We start from the raw sequence: 17,815 nt of genomic DNA, 5'->3' as shown, positions 1-17,815 counted from the left end.
AATGAGCAAGCTCAATGCTGATGGGATTGTTCCTCTGGCTCAAACCACACACATGAAGGGGCACAAATTCAAACTGAGGAAGGAAGATTGCAGAATAGATGAGCGTAAGTTTGCCTTTAGCCAATGGGTGGTTGATTATTTAACAAAGTCCCATCTGTTGTGGAAATTGATAGTTTAAATAAATTCAACAAAGAACTAGACAAACTATTGGAGGAAATGAATAGGCAAAATGGGAGGTAGTAGTGGCACGTGATGCAAGAAAGCAAGTGTATGAGCTTATGCATCAGCCAAAAAAAAAAAAAAAACACAACACACCATTCCCTCCAAATCCTGTCCAGTTCCTCCTTAAACTTATTCAACCTATCAACTTCCACAACGACAGATGGAAGTTTGTTGCAGCAATTAACCGCCCGCTGGCTAAAGGCAAATTTCCGCACATCTATTCTACATCTGTCTTTTCTTAATTTGAATTTATGCTCCCTTAGGTTCGTAATCTGAACAAGTGGAAGGATCCCATCAGAATTCAGCATGCTCAACCCATTCAAGGTGTCGTGGTTTTTTTGGCTGATGCTGTATAACAGGAGTGGCCAACTTAATCTGTGATGCGATCTACTTTTTTCCTTCAAAATGTGCCGCGATCTACCCTCTCAAAAATTTCATTGCACAAGGTGCACAAATCGAGGGATGACTGTATATTTAAAATTCGTCGTGATCGACCGAAATTAAATCCGCAATAGACTCGTTGGCCACCCCTGCCGTATAAGGTTGCTTTCATGGATCATTTTCATTTTGCTTCAAATGGGGTACTTATGCATATGTCTGCTCTGATATTCCCTGTCAGATACAGTAATTTGGAATCTCTTCTTTTCAATTTTCTCTGGCTTAAAATCTCTCTACCACATTCTGTCAAATTCATCTGTTGCCTCTATTGTTCTTCCAACTCCATCAATCACTTGGAACTTTCACTTCTCTCTCTCTGAAACCACTTTTTCCAATCCAACTTTCATAACAGTGACCTAATTTTCCTTGGCAATTTTAATGTTCACAACTTCAGCTGGCTTCCATTTTCTACACTCAGAGAGGGCGCTGACTCTCTTTAGAAAATACAGTTGCGAGTTACAGGCTCCGAAAAAAACGATAAGTTTTTGCTTATTATTTACATAATTGTTATTTTATATTGTACTTAATACGTTGTCTTATAGTTCTAATTACGCTGGTTATTTTTATTTTAATTTGTATAAACAGTTTTTGTAGATATACGTAATACTTTATAAAACCATTATTTCATTTGAATATTGCAGGCATTGTTTTTGTATATAGTGATAGGGAATTCAAATTTTTAATAGGTAGTTAGGTAGCTCTAACGTATAATTATAGAAACAGTAATACGCTTCACTGTTTCTATTAGATAGCATAGTATTGACATTTAATTTAATTTAATTTATTGATCTTATTAATTTAAAATATCATGCCCCAAACTAGAGCAGCAAAGCAACGGGCACAAAGTGGCAGGAGTGCTGTGACTCTGGGGAGAACTGAGGGGGGCGATTCTCCAACGCATCACAGCCTGAAAAAATGTGCAACTTGTGAAATGTTTGCCGAACTACTGGAACGGAACATGATATTGCCATGAGGAATGTCTTTGTGTGCGCGCGATGTAAGGAGTGTAAGGAAATCAAGCGACAACTCAGCGTTGTTATGGGCCTATATGAGAGTTTGAAGGACAGGGTGGATGCCCTCGAAAGATCTAAATTGAGGGGCCCATCAGGCTCTCAGCTGCCCACATCAACGCCAGAGCTTGCACTTGGTCATCACGCAACACAGCGGCAACCCCCAAGGCAGATTGCGCTGGTCCCAAAGGAACTAGTAGTTGTTGGTGACTCTATTGTCAAGGAAACGGGAAACATCCTTTGTAGAAAGGATAGATGGAACAGGACCAGGGTATGTCTGCCAGGGGCAAAGGTTGATGACGTTGTAGAGCAGATATCATCTTTTAAGGGCACAAAAGGTGATATAGTTGTACACATTGGCACTAATGATATTAAGAGTAGGAGACCGGCAGAATTACTTAACAAGTACAGGTCACTGATGAAAAAAGCCGTGAATTAGGGTTAAATTTGAAAGTGTCTGCAATTCTGCCCAGACACGATAGGAGGGAGTATATGATGAGAGCCTTGTCGATCAATTCGGCCCTGGAAAGATTGTGCAAGGCTCAAGGGGTAGAATTTTTTTCAGCCTGGACTGTACTTGTTAACAGGAGAGATTGCTTCTACAGGGATGGGATACACTTAAATAGAAAGGGTGCAAGAATATTTGCTGATGCTATCGAGGCAGTGTTAGGTGGGTCGGAAAACTGATAGCTTGGGGGGGGGATACAAGGACTAATAGTTTAACAGTAGCCGTAGGCAGAGGTGAAGGTGATTCTTGCACAACTTCTATTAGAATAAGTAGCGACCTGGAGCGAGGGGCGTTGGGGGTTTCAGGGACGGATATCATCATCGTGAAACAGGTGGGTATATGGGATGTGTTAGAGTGGCTGGGAATAGGAATAGGTGCATGTATACTTGCATGTATACCAATGCTAGAAGTATAGTAAATAAACTTGATGAATTTGAAGTGTTGGTCAAGACATCAAAGGCGGATATTGTTGGGATATCAGAGACGTGGTGTCACACAGATATAAGGAATACTGAACTGGAATTTGGGGAGTACAATGTGTACAGAAAGGATAGACAGGATAGGAAGGGAGGAGGTGTTATGCTGTTAATAAAGAAAAACATAAAATCAAAAGAATTGCACCCAGTTGATATAGATGAACAGTGCACTGTTGAGTCAGTTCGGTGTGACATAAGCACTGCGAAAGTAAAAATTAGAGTAGGAGTGTGTTATAGGCCTAATGACTCGAATGAGTACAATGAACAATTGTACAGAGAAATAGAGTGGGCTAGTAAATCGGAATGTCTTATAATGGGGGATTTTAACTTCCCAGATATTTACTGGAACTTGTGGGTTGGGCACTCACACACTAGTCAGACTTTTGTGGATTTATTGGATGATTGTTTTCTGCAGCAGCATGTTCGAGAGGCAACCAGAGAAAGTAATACTCTTGATCTGGTTATCAGCAGTGATCATTCATGTATTAGGAATTTGCAGATAAAAGAACCACTAGTTGGCAGTGATCACAATGTACTGACGTGGGATTTACTTAAAGATTTAATTACCATCAGGGGTAAAGGAAAGGGTTTTTGCTTCCGTAAAGGAGAGTACACTGGTCTCCGACAGTTTTTAAATTCTGTACAGTGGGATCAACTGACGATGTTACCAACAGTAAATTCTAGGTGGGAAGCATTCAAGGAATTAATCGTGGAAGCTACTAAAAGTTTCATACCTATTAAGAAATATTGTTCAAGGTTTAGGCCTAAATGGTTGTCAAATGAACTAATGAGACTCGTGACAGAGAAGAAAAATGCATGGGATGCATATAAATTATCAAGCGACTCAGAAGCGTATGGCAGATATAAGTTAATCTGTAATCAGGTCACAAAGGAGGTTCGGCAGGCGAAGGCAGATTATGAGAAATCCTTGGCAAAAGATGCTAAGAAAAACAGCAAAGATTTCTTTACTTATATAAACTCTAAAAGGAAGGGGATGAATCTGATTGGTCCACTTGATATCGATGGTTCGATTGTTGATGATCCTGCTCAGATAGCAAACAAACTGAATGAGTATTTTGCATCTACATTCACACATGAGGAGTTATTAAGGTTTGAAAATGGCAGAAGGTTATCAAATTGTAGCAGGGTGCTTAATGATCTTGTAATAACTGAGAGCAAAGTAGAAGAGAAATTGTTGAAGTTAAACGTAAGAAAAGCACCTGGGGTGGATGGGATCTATCCAGTTATATTAAAGGAGGCGGCAAAGCAACTAAGCAAACCCATAGCCATAATTATGAGAGCATCCTTGGACTCAGGGGAGGTTCCCACGGACTGGAGATGTGCAAATGTATCCCCAATTCACAAAGGGGGATCGAAGGGTGACACGAGTAATTACAGACCAGTTAGTTTAACTTCTGTTCCGGGTAAAATAATGGAGTCGCTGGTTAAAGATGCATTGCAGGATCATCTAGACAAGACTGCAGCAATAATTCAGAAACAGCATGGGTTTGTTAAGGGAAAGTCTTGTCTGACAAATTTGATAGGATATTATGATGTGGTTACAAAGGAACTGGATGCAAAAAATAATTTTGATATCATATATTTGGATTTCAGGAAAGCTTTTGACACTGTTGCGTATGGAAGACTATTGTACAAATTGGAGCAGAATGGTATTAAGGGTAAGTTGCTACAATGGATAAAAGGATGGTTAAGTGGGAGAAGACAGAGGGTGGTAATCAATGGGTGCTGCTCTTCTTGGACTAATGTTATTAGTGGAGTCCCACAGGGTTCGGTGTTAGGTCCACTGTTGTTTTGTATATTTATCAATGATATTGATGAAGGTATATCAGGCTTAATGTCGAAGTTTGCAGATGATACAAAGGTTGGCAGGGTTGTTAATGACAGTAATGGCAGTGTGCTACTGCAACAGGATCTAGATAATTTAGGCAGATGGGCTAAGAAGTGGCAACTGAAGTTTAACCTTGACAAATGCAAAGTACTGCATATGGGTAGAAGTAACCCCAGAGAAATGTACCAACTGTGTGGTACTACACTTAAGGTGGTAGAAAATGAAAAAGACCTGGGAGTAATTGTGCAGTCAGATATGAAGTTCTCTGAGCAATGTAGACAGGCTGCCAGGGCAGGTCATGGGGTTTTGTCAATGATATATAGGAATTTTGCTAGCATGGAAAAGGAGGTGATTATCCCCCTGTATAAGACAATGGTCAGGCCACACCTTGAGTACTGCGTACAGGTCTGGAGGCCTCATTTTAGGAAGGATGTAGATTTACTTGAGCATGTACAGAGAATGGCAACAAGACTGGTGAGGGGAATGAAGGGATCCTCTTACCAAGAGAGGCTTAAGTTCTGCAAATTGCAGTGGCTGAGACTAGGCTAGGCACCTGCGCGGTGATCTGATTGAGGTATATAAGGCCTTGAATGGGTTGAGCACGCTGAATTCTGATGGGATCCTTCCACTTGTTCAGATTACAAACCTAAGGGGGCATAAATTCAAATTAAGAAAAGAAAGATGATGTGCGTAAATTTGCCTTTAGCCAGCGGGTGGTTAATTGCTGGAACAAACTTCCATCTGTCGTTGTGGAAGTTGATAGGTTGAATAAATTTAAGGAGGAACTGGACAGGCATTTGGAGGGAATGGTGTGATTTTTTTTTTTTTTGGCTGATGCTGCATAAGCTCATACATTTCCTTTCTTGCATCACATGCCACTACTACTACTACTACTACTCACACAGATCCAGCTGGTCAAGATGCTCAGGCTTTTGTAAATAGTAATGGTGACCTCACACACACACAGAATGTTCATTTACCTACCAGAATACCAAACAATCCTAACCACACAGCTAACATGCTTGATTTTTATCACACACAACTCTTCTAAGTACACAGTCGAGGTAGATCCTCTAGCCATCTCAGATTATAACTTGGTGATGGTATCTTCTTCAACAGAGCCTTTCTCTCATGTCCAATCTCAACTTGTGATGTTTGGCCCTACAAGAACGCAAAATGGGATAATGTGAGAGATTTCTTTTCTTCTTTTCCTTGGTTAGATTGTTTTAAGTCTTCTGATTTAAATATTTATCTAAACCTTGGTTTTCCAATAAATGTGCTAAGACTGTTCATGAGACGATTGTTGCATATCGTAACTGGATTGTTTCCAAATCTTCACTTTCATTATCTGCCTACAACAATTGCAAAGAAATTATTAATTAGTTCAAACTACATTTTCAATAAGCTAAGAATAGAAAGCTTGCTTGTCCAAATGGTAGTCAAGCATTCTGGTCTCTTGCCAAAGCTATTGGCCTGCATCTTTTGCCCATCTCTATTCCCACCTTTCTAAAAACCAGATGGTATTATTTCCACTTCAGCCAAAAATAAAGATGACCTGCTAGCATCCTATTTTTCTTCCAACTCATAAATTAATGATCTTGGTAAACCACCTCCTACCATAACCAGTTCACTCCATTCAATGACTCCTGTGGTCTTCCATAAAAAGGAGGTCAAAGGAATTTTGAACAGTTTTGATGCCAAGAAAGTTCCAGGTCCTGATGATTTTTCTCCACTTGTTCTCAAAATCTGTGCTTCTGAGCTTGCTCCTGTTCTGTTTCACCTTTTTTTCACTTTCTTATTCCCCATTTTCCCTTCTGCTTGGAAATTTTTTCATATCCATCCAGTTATTGTCCCATTGCACTTACTTCTCTTTCTAAAGTAATAGAGAAATCTATTAACCATCAACTCTTAAAACTATCTAGAAACTTTCCATCTGATCAATGATTGCCAGTATGGATTCTGTTAGTGTCGATCCATTGTTGATATACTGGCTTATGTTACCCATCTGTGGACAAATTCAATGGAAAAAAGTTTGGTGAAATTCAAGCAGCTGCTCTTGACATTTCAAAGGCTTTTAATCGTGTTTGGTATAAGGTTCTTCTAAATAAGATTCCATCTTACAGCTTGCCAACTGTGTTTTTTTAATTGGGTATCCATTTTTCTCTCTGATTGCTCACTGCATGTAGTTGTAGATGTTAATGACCTTCCATTGACCGAAAATCCTATCCATAGTTTCGTGATAACACATTGCATTCCATCTTCCAGTTTGAGAAATCTTGCCCTGCACACACATCTTCGACTTCTCAAAATATCCACTACCAATTCCTTACATGCTGATCTTCAGGAAATTCTCCAGTGGGGCAAAGATAACCTGGTTGATTGCAATCCTTCTAAAACTCAGTTTGTTTGTTGTTTGGTTTTTAGGAGCATTAGCAACTAAGGCCATATTGCTCCGGGATATGCGGTGGTCATTCCCTGACCTTTCCGCATCCTCCATATTTGGTGGCGACGGGCTCTTAAAAAAAAAAAAAAAAAAAAAACTCAGTCCTGTCTTATAACTCGCAAAAGATTCTTCTGGTCCTATGCTTATCTTCGATGACACTTAGATTTTATACAAGATTATATACAGGATGGTTCTAAATTATTGTTTGGGTTTCCGTGGCCTATAATTTTCTAACTGGAAACAATAAAATAAAACTGCTTATGGAATATGAAAGTGTAACTCAAAAAGTTTCATTACCTATAGAATCAATACTGCAGAATGCTAAACAGCTGCAACATTCACGCCTTTCGTGGCACGTAAGATATTCAAGCGATATTCAAATTCCCTCCAAGTGTTCTCCAGCATTTGCGGTGTAACTGTTTTGATTGCAGCAACAATTCTGAGCTTCAGTTCATCCTGGGAGGTCACAGGGATCTTGAACACAATGTCCACGTATCCCCACAGGAAGAAATCAAGCAGTGTAAGATCGGGTGAGTGCAGAGGCTACGGAATCGGTCCACCAAGCCCAACTCAATGCCCAAGAAAATGCATATTGAGAAATTCTTGGACAGTAAGACAACAATGTGGCGGTGCACCATCTTGCTGGAACACCACATTTGGCTGATGATTTTTCAACTGGGGTAACAGATACAGCTGTAGCATGTCCAGATAGGTCACTGCTGTCACTGTTTTTTCCGTAAAGAAAAGGGGCACAAAACTTCCTAACATGACAAAGCACACCAGACATTGACCTTTGGACTCTCTTTCAAATTCTCAAATGCCGTGAGGGTTTTCCCGATCCCTATATTCTGCAGTTATGATGATTTACCCTCCCTGATATGTAAAACGTTGCTTCATCACAATCTCCAAAGGTAATTTTCATCAGCTTCGACGTTTGACAAAATGTCTTGGGCAAATTGGAAACAACAGGGTTTATCGTTCAGCTTTAAAGCTTGCACAATCTGCAGTTTGTAGGCGTGGAGGTGAAAGTGGTTATGCCTCCAAACAGTCATTTGTGGTATACCTAACTGCAAAGAAGCTCGTCTAGTTGATTTTTGTGGGCTTCGAGAAAACGCTTCGTGGATTCAATCAACATCTTCCTGTGAAGTGCTCGGTCTTCTCGCTCCTTTTCAGTGCAGAACACTACCAGTCTCTTGAAATTGCTTTAACACGTCAGATAGCATTATCTGAAGGTGGATCTTTTCCATACTGAGTTCTGTAATGACGTTGCTTTGTGATAACGGACTTTGTTTCGAAAAACCAAAGTAGGCACGTTGCCTTCTCTTGAACAGTCGCCATTTTGAAGTAATGCTGTCAATACCGCCCAGATATTGACGCGGCGAGTACAGCGTTACCAAATAAAACTTTTTGAGTTACACTTTCATATTCCATAAGCAGTTTTATTTTGTTGTTTCCAGTTTGAAAATTATAGGCCACAGAAACCCCGACAGTAATTTAGAATCACCCTATATTATATTATATATATATTTTAGGGATTACCCTAACTTCTAATCTCTCTTGGCATAATCATATCAAAAATAGTTTCCTCTGCATCTAAAAAACAAGGGTTTCTCTTTCACTCTCTACATTACTTTTTTCCCCAACAGCTGTTCACTCTGTACAAATCACAAATTCACCCTACCACAGAATACTGTTCCCACAACTGGGGCAATGCCCCCAAAACCTCTGTCTTCTAGATTCCATTCAAAAGACGGCAGTTAAGTTAATTAATGACATCTCTAATATTAAAGTGTATATTCTGTCTCAAACGTTTTGTTCCTGCTGCATGCTGCTTTATCTATAAATACTTCACTGTTCTTCTGAATTGGCTTTATAATTCCCGCTCTCTCTCTCTCTTCCAAAACAATCTGAATATGTGCCACAACCAGTCAGCATCCTTTTTACTGTCCAACTTCAAGCTCACAGAACCAACTTTTCTTCTTCTTCCTCATTTATTTCTTCAACTTCCATTTTCTGGAACAACCTCCTTTCATCCATATTTCCTGAAAAATACAATCTACAGAAATTCAAGTCTAATGTCAACAAGTATCTTCTTTCATCTTCTCAACTTTCCAACCATTCGTGGTGCTAAGTACCCTAAGTTCTAATATCTCTCTCATGCTTGGGGTTTTCATTACAAAAAAAAAAAAAAAAAATGTATAATAGTTACATCAACAATGCTCTTCCAGCTTCTCATTCTTCAACCCATTTGTGGTTTTAGAATACTATAGGCTCCAGTATAATTAAAAATATATATATATTTTGCACCAGCAGAGGACTAGTGTGTGGACGAAGTCCTACATACCATAAATACAAGTATAACAAATGAAGCTTGATTTGCACATTCTAAAATACAAATTTTTAAAAAATTTAAATAACTTACTCTTTTTGTTTTATAGAAACTGCTATAAAACTTCCGTATGTTGATCCATTTCTTCCCAAAAGAAGGAAAAGGAATGCTACTCAAATTACACTGCATTGCCAGAAACCTTCCCATATCCCATGGTCTGGGTAGGGAGAAAAAAATTAGAATATATAGTCTCCCATGTTTAAATTCATATACCTCCTATTAAAAAGTACCAAAAACTAAACAAAAGGAAATTACTCAATCTCAAAGAAGGTCAAACTTTCAAATTTAAATTGAATACACATCAAGAAATATATAACAAGAAACAAGAATTATATATGAAGTTAATATGTCTGACACCTTCATGCAAGGCAAAACCTTATTTAAAGAGATCTGAGTTCAAATCCCATCAAGATACTAGACGAATTCTTCAAGGCTTCTTCAATTAATGCAGTTGTTAGCTGCATTCAGGAGGAGAATATGGGGGTTTACCATGAGGAGTTGCTGGTTTTCCAGGCTATATTACATACAAATCAATCTATGAACATACACGCCTACAGACATAATATGCCGGTTCAAGATGGCCTAATATGTTGATGCGCCAAGCCAACAAACACCAACAGCCTGATGAAGCTGAATGGTTAGCATGGGAGTATAGTAGTACATGCATTTGAAGTCACTGGTTTGAGCCCATATAAATATACTAAATATGGAAATGTTCTTGTGTTCTATACTTTGCAAACTCCTAGTGTCCCACATGACTGCTAAATACGTTAATGATTGTATTTTTGTCAAAATTAATACTTGTAAACTCCTCTGAATTGGGTGGTCATGCTAGAATATACACAAAACTTAAGGGTTACTACTTCCACTACTATTTTTAATATTAGTAAGCAAAACAAATTGAGAAAGAGTTCAGGTGCAAGTGAGTATCTAAGTGCTACATGTACTATACAACTGTATTAAAATAACCAAGATGCTGGGTAAAATGTAAATCAATAAATAAATAAAACCAATATAGATAAGCATATTCACCCATGTGTATTATGTCTGTAAATTGCATGTGCTCTGATTGGTTTGCCTGCTTTGCTGGACAAAAAAAAAAAGGATTCGGGGAGGAAAAAACCTTGCTATCCTCACTTGAGACTGATAAACTCAGCCATGGAGTGATAAAGACAAGTTTCTTGCATCATTAACAGGGTTCGAACCCAGACCTTTTCCCACACGTTGTGGGGAGAATGGTGATTATAACCATTAATATAAATAAGCAGTAAAATAAATAAATTTATATAAAACAATGAACCTGTAAAACATAAAATCAATAAAAACTGATAAAATAAAAGGGCAAAAAAGCATAGAGTAACTTGGCATTCATTTACCGACTCATAACAAACATGATGGCTGGCAAGGAATACACACTTTATTGCAATAGGCTGCATTTCCACCAGATACACAACCTCCCATCCACTCGAAATAACTGTAAATGGGCCTCATTGGACCAGGTTGGATCCGATTGGATCCGATCATCCAAGGTCCAGTTATTGTTGTTGTTTTGGTTTTTAGAGCATTAGCAATTAAGGCCATATTGCTCCGGGGATATGCGGTGGTCATTTCCTGACCTTTCCGCATCCTCCGTATTTGGTGGTCACGGGCTCAAACCCAGGTCTGATCAAGAAGCATGTGCTACGCACTGCCGCTCCTGCCCACCTGGCTACGGAGGCGCCCCAAGGTCCAGTGCTGATGTTCTTTCACCCAGTTGAGGCATAGAGTTCTGTGTCGTGGTGTTAGGTTTCAGTGCTGGTGTCAAGATATTAATGGTAAGGCAGTGTATATATTCTGTATAGTAATTTACATTCATCTCAAATGCTTATGACATTTTTCATCCTCTATTTTCACCTTCTCTTGCTTTGTTATTTCTTCCTACTGTTCATTATTTCTTCTTGTATGACAACCAATGCATTGAACACAGTATCTAACTTTTGATTAGAAGTTTGGTACCATGTTCAATGCACAAAACCCTTGTTAAATTATTTATAATTATGTGAGCCCTTTGTTAAATATTATCAGTTTGATAAAATTTATCATATTATCTTAACCTTGGATGACCATTAGCTGAAATTCTTGAGTGAGCCACCTTGATAACTAATTGCCAGCATACCCCATGAATGCATCTTAAGTAACTCAACAAGAAAATATAATGATTGTTTAAGCTACCCTACCCTTAAATACTGTCTCAGTGTGCATTAGTGTCATGCAAGAATGGTTCAGAGAATATGACATGAATTTCTACCATCTTCCCTGGCCCCCACATTCACTTGATCTCAATTCTACTGAGAATATGCAGGACTGGAAAGAGCTATTCAGAAAGTATTCTCCCTTCACCCTTTGTCACAGCTACATGATATTTTGTTGGAAGAATTGTTACAATTAGACTAAAACACCTTATAGAATGGTGTTTTTATAAGGAGTTTTGAAATTTCGAATAACAGCAAATGTGCTGTTATTCGAAACAAAGGCGACCCGATTCGATGCTGAATAAAAGTTCGTATTCTTTTGGGCAGTGCATTTATGTCTATAATTGAAATATATATGATAGTTTCAAATAGTATACAGGTAATGTTGGAAAGTGTGGGAAAAGGGAAAGAGAACCAGTGAATGTGAAAGAAGGTGAAGATGAAAGTAATGCAAACTCTGCTGAAAGCTATTGTAAAGTGGAAGAGATGACAGATTTCTGCACATCTACCCTGCAACCATCCTTCCACAGTTTGAATTTATGCACCCCTTGTGTGTGGTCTGAGCAAGAGGAAGGATTCCATCAGCATTGATTACTCAATGCATTCAAAGCCTTAAACACCTCAGTCAGAACTCCTTGCAATCCCCAGATGCTGAAATTTGTAGAACTGAAGCCTTTCCTCATACCCATTTATTCCTCTCGCTAATGTTGTTGTTCTTCTCTGCATCTGTTTCAACACATATACATCCTTCCTAATATGAGGCCTCTAGACCTATAGGCAGCACTCAAGATATGACCTGACCATTGCCATATACAATGGGATAATCACCACTTATCCCTGCTGGCAAAATTCCTATATATCATTGACAAAACCTCATGAGCTGTTCTGGCAGCCTGTCTGCACTGCCAGAGAACTTCATATCTGACTGCACAATTAATCCAAGGTCTTTTTTCGTTCTCCAATACCTTTACTGTGGTCTCACATGGTATGTTAATCTGGGATTACTGCTTACCATATGAAGTACCATGAATTTGTCAATGTTAAACTTCAATTGCTGCTTCTTAGCCCACCTGCTTAATTTGTCTAGGTCTTGCAGTAGCATACCTTGATTACTGTCATTAACCATTCTTGTATCTTCTGCAAACTTAGACATTAAACTTAATATACCCTCATTGATAAATATAGAAAACAAGAATGGGTCCAAGCATTGAATACTGGGGACTTCACTAATAACATTAGTCCAAGAAACGCAGTGTCCATTGATAACTATTCTATCTTTTCCCACTCAGCCCCCCTTTTATCAATAGCAGTAACTTTTCCTTAATGCCACACAGCTCCAATTTGTATAGTAGTGTCTTTTGTGCAACAGATCAAAAACTTCTAAAGTTTAATTATATGACAAAATTATTTTTTGTTATTACAATGACATATATCCAATTAGATTGGCCAGACTGGATTACCCCTTAATAAATCCATGCTGTGACTGCAGTATAACTGCATTCCTGTGTAGATGGTCCCACATTACTTTTTTAACCAGTGACTCCATTATTTTTCTTAAAACAAAAGTCAAGCTAAAAGGTCTGTAATTACTCATGTCACTTTTTGATCTTTCCTTTGTGAATTGGAGATATATTTGCACATTTCCAGTGTATTAGGGCCTCTTCTGAGTGCAAGGATGCTTTCATAATCATGACTAAAGGTTTTCTTACTTTTGCTGCTGCCTTTAACATAACTGGCTAGATCTCATTCACCTTAGGTGCCTTTTTTATAATATATTTGGCTACAAGACTTTCTCCACCCCTTTCCTCTCAGTTATCGCAAAATCATTCAGCTTCCTATTAGAATTTGACACACTTCTGGATTCTCTAGTGTTCTCCCCAGGATCTATCAAATGGGTGCACTGCACTGCCTGGCTAAAATTTAAGCAATTCTCGTGGTAACATATAGTACTGCTCACTGATTTCTATCAATATTAATTCGAAATACTATGTGATCAAGGTCAATGCAACAGGAGCGGACACCAAATCCAGCTGGAATTGTGATTGGATGCCGAAAGATCGGCAGAACTCAGCTTTCTGATACATAACCTACCTATACAGTTAAGACCTCCCACTATTCGACCATTGTGCTGACGTCATGTGGCCACTGCATAGTTCGACGCTGTAAATCAAGATTACCTAGAATATTGTCGTGTGCTTTATGTGGAGTTATCAGCTGCCAGTGTCAATGTTGGTTGAATTTTACGATTCCCTGAGTCGATTCAAATTCACTTTTGTTATTTAAATCTTTCGGATACTTTTTGAATGTGAAATCGGACACAGATGAATGTGAAAGAGGAGTTTTCACCTCTAAAATGAATTAAAACCTGTTTAAGGAATCACACGAAACAGAGCACACTAAATAATCTGATGTTGATTTCACTTTAGGGTCCAGATCTAACAGACTTCGATTATAAAAAAGCTGCAGACAACTAGACCTCTAAGAAGAAGAGAAGAATTAATATATAAAATGTTATTTAATTCTTGAGTTAAAATCGCCATAAGGATTTAAACATTTTCATTATTTTTAGGTAATTGATGAACCATTGTATTTACGTTAACTGGTACATTTATTACTTACCCAATGATCCCGTATTGTCCATGTTCATAACGTAACGACGAATTTGCATAAAGGGTAATTGTGGTGATATCAAATGTTCAGTTACAACATCCAGTGGAAGCAAATGAGTAAGGATATATAAATCCATTTTATCTGTCCCTCTTTTAATGAAGCATGACATGCATTACACATCATGAAAATACTCACTTCTTGTAAAGGAAATTCATTTTAAAGTAATTCATATGAAGTTGTTCGAAATGTTTTCAAATCTAATTGAAACCATAAATGATCACAAACATTACAACTGAATCCAAATAGGTTTTTGTACACCAGTTTTTCAAAATCACTGCCAGCTCGTGTAGACACTATAGGGATGTAATCAGGAATCTCATTATTAGCCATTTCTAATTTCACTTTTTTTTAGTGCACAATATTCCTTCATTCATTCTGCTGGAGTTTGATTCCTGATAAGTATCAGGCATAGCAGAACTCTGTGGTTGATAAGTATCAGGCATAGTAGAATTCTGTGGTTGAATTTCATTATGATTCGAAATAGTTTGAATTTCTAATTTCCTTTTCTTCAGTTCATGATATTCCTTCCTTATTTCGGCTTGAGTTTTTTTGGGTGTAGTTTGAGAAGTCCCAGGCATAACGAAACACTCTTGTTGAATATCATCTGGATTCACCTTTCTGTCTAATTTCCTTCTCTTTCTTTCACAATATTCCTTCATCTTTTGAGCTTGAATTTTCTTGTGGGCAATTTCAGAAGTTCCACGCACAGCAAAACACTGTTGTTCAATTTCATCTGGATCCTTCCTTCAAATGCTGGGCTGTAGATTGTCACAGTCACTCGCGTATTAATCATTATGCTGATGATATAATAGTATAACATAGCACACCACTGCTCAATTGTACTTGTTGTGTCACTGCACTTTTTGCGTACAATTGAGTTTTCTTGGGCGTATTCAATGTACTTGTTGCATCACTGCATGTAATCAAGTACAACACATGCATCGAAGAAAATACTTTTTTAATGTCAAGTACAACGCATGAGCATAGGGTGTTGCGACAATTTTATATAACAATTTCTAGGTAACGTAATGCTTTTTTCCAAATAACACCAGTAAAGACGTTTTTAACATCAGTATGTTTTAGGGAAGATCGGAAGAAAATGTATACGTCGTTATTATTGTAATTAGTCAAGATAACTTATGGACAGCATTTTCGGTGGGGGGGGGGACTATAACTGTAGTAATTTATCCAGGACAAATATAGCATTTCAAACCCAAATATTAGTGAAAAGGCATCCATATAAACATGCATTTTCTATAGTGTTCTATAGTAGGCATGTGGTTTCTAGTACTAGTGGTATGCTAAGAATTAGAAATAACAGTAGTACAGAGGGTATCTAGACACTGTGAGAATAATTGTAATAATTATTTAATGAACTTAGATTGGTTAAATATGTATTAAAATAAAGGAATTGTATGTATATTAAGATGCTAACCTTGTGTTGTGTAGGTAAATGTAGGGTAGGCAATAGCAAATCAGATAATGGTAAAATAAGGCAAAGAGAGAGGTTATAGCAAATTATGAAAATAAATAAATAAATAAATTTTCTGTTTATACTCCGGCACAACAACCAAGTCAGTACAGTTTACAATAAACTATCAATACAAATATTTATCGTCATTAGTAGTCACCGGCTTGAACCCCGGTCCACTCAAGGAATGCGTGCTATGCACCCTCGCTCCTGATCACTTGGCTATGTCAACTTAGGTCACAATAGTACACTGCTAACAAAGTTAAATACCATGGGTATGCTATAGTTGCAGTACCTGCTCTCTAAATGAAGGACCTTTTTATGCTTTAGTAAACAGAATAAGAATAATTAGAATTGTCCAAGTGTGTAGGTGTGGGAGTTGCCTATGCATAAAAGGTTGATAGAATAAAGGAGGAGAAAATAAGACAACAGTACTATCACCTCCCTCTCAATAATTCTAGGCTAGTGGAAGATGAAGTCGAGATAGTAGTGTATGTGACCGAAGGACTGGCCATAGTTCTGGAATAAGAGAGGAGGACAAAGCTAATAAAGGTAATAATTACAATGGTAGTTATGGAAACTATCATTTGGTAGTTTCTCTTAATGGAAATTACCTGTGAAGGAAATTACTCTTTTAAAGTCATGATTTGGGAAGTCAAGATAGTTTAAAAGTGAAGAAAAGTAGGATATTGTTCTGGCAAATGCCCGGAGTAATTATAACGAGGGGACTCTGGCTAAGTGAAGAATTAATTCAAATAGAGGGAAATTACTGCCATAACCCATATTTTTGTGGGTTATGGCAGTAATGTAGGCAGATATAAAAAAAAAAAAAAAACTTAGAATAAGAGTAATTCACCCATACGGAAAATTTATTAATATAATTTAAAATATATATGATAAATGAAAGGGTACAAAATGCTGAATGCATTCGATATTATAATACTGGAGAATATTTAGGGAATTCAGACAACTGAAAAGCCAAATTGTGTAAAATTAGAACAAAATATTTTATTACAACTTTGTAAAAGAAGGACCAATGAAACTAATTTGAACTTATGAAATGGTAATATGTTAGTCATTAGTTATATGAACTTCTAATGCAGCCTTTCCCAAACTTCTTTAGTCACGGAACACTTTACATCTCACAATATATTTACAGAACACTTATGAAACAAGTTTAGCGGGGACCAAAAAACCATTAACGAAACAGGCCTACGCGCTCTGGATTCATTAAGAAATTTATTATAGTTACACACAGAGCGTACAAATAAAGAAGAAATATATGAGCTTTCGGCTATATGGTAGCCTTCATCAGAATTAAAAATACATGAATGGCAGTTGGAATGAAGATATGCACTGCCAGGTGCGTGAGACGCGAGGTTTAATTGTTTGTTGACGTCTGTGGCTGTGACGCATGATGACGTGGCCAGCGTTTGTCCAATGATAGAACTACTGACTCTGTGATCGGGTTGACTTGGCAACCACTGTTCCTGTTCAAGGATTTATCCGAAGATTTTATATTTAACGATTCCAACCAGGTACGCTTTAGGTAATGGTGGGATCTGTCTACCACCACGACATCGCGGTGTGGGTCGATGTCGTGGTGGGTTGTCCAGACATGTTCGGCGATAGCTGAGTGTTCTATATCCGCTAAACGGATCGCTCTTTTGTGCTCCGAGAGACGTTTCTCGAGTCGACGTCCAGTCTCTCCAAAGTAGCAGCTAGTGCAGTCACGGCAAGAGATGCGGTAGACCAAACCGCTCTGCAGAAGGGTGGGGACAGGTGTTTTCACGTTGGAAATGAAAGAACGCAGTTTCTTGCCTGGGAGTTGGATGCACTTTATTCCGTGCGTTCTCAGGATTCTACCGATCTGTTGTGACAGGTTGGGGTAGTATGGGATGAATGCCCTCGTGGATGGCTCGTCACTGTTGGTGTTGTAGCTGGTCGTCACGATGTCACGTGTCTGTAGATCACACCTGTCGAGGACGTCAATGGGGTAGCCACACCTCGTAAGGTCTACTTTGACCCTAGTGACCTCTTTGCGTCTTTCATCAGCGGAGCTGGAGTGTGTCCAGGCGCGAGTAAGCAAGGTTCGGGCAGTGGAGAGG

At 38.3% G+C, this 17,815-nt stretch overlaps 1 protein-coding gene across 4 annotated transcripts in view; it reads right to left on the bottom strand.

The window, feature by feature from the left end:
* LOC150078230 (3'-5' exoribonuclease 1-like) overlaps positions 1-17,815 on the bottom strand; it is a 149,614-nt gene that overhangs the window by 26,662 nt on the left and 105,137 nt on the right. For all 4 annotated transcript variants that reach the window (XM_090384872.1, XM_090384873.1, XM_090384871.1 and 1 more), the window contains exon 6: positions 9,369-9,492. In XM_090384872.1, the coding sequence (XP_090240998.1) occupies positions 9,369-9,492 (124 nt within the window). The remainder of the gene's footprint in view (positions 1-9,368; positions 9,493-17,815) is intronic.

The sequence above is a fragment of the Mastigoproctus giganteus genome, chromosome 11 (genome assembly GCF_048544385.1).
Source record: "Mastigoproctus giganteus isolate SK-2022 chromosome 11, ASM4854438v1, whole genome shotgun sequence".
Lineage (NCBI taxonomy): Eukaryota > Metazoa > Arthropoda > Arachnida > Uropygi > Thelyphonidae > Mastigoproctus > Mastigoproctus giganteus.
Note: the sequence above shows the minus strand (reverse complement) of the source record. Positions and strands in the feature narration are given on the sequence as shown.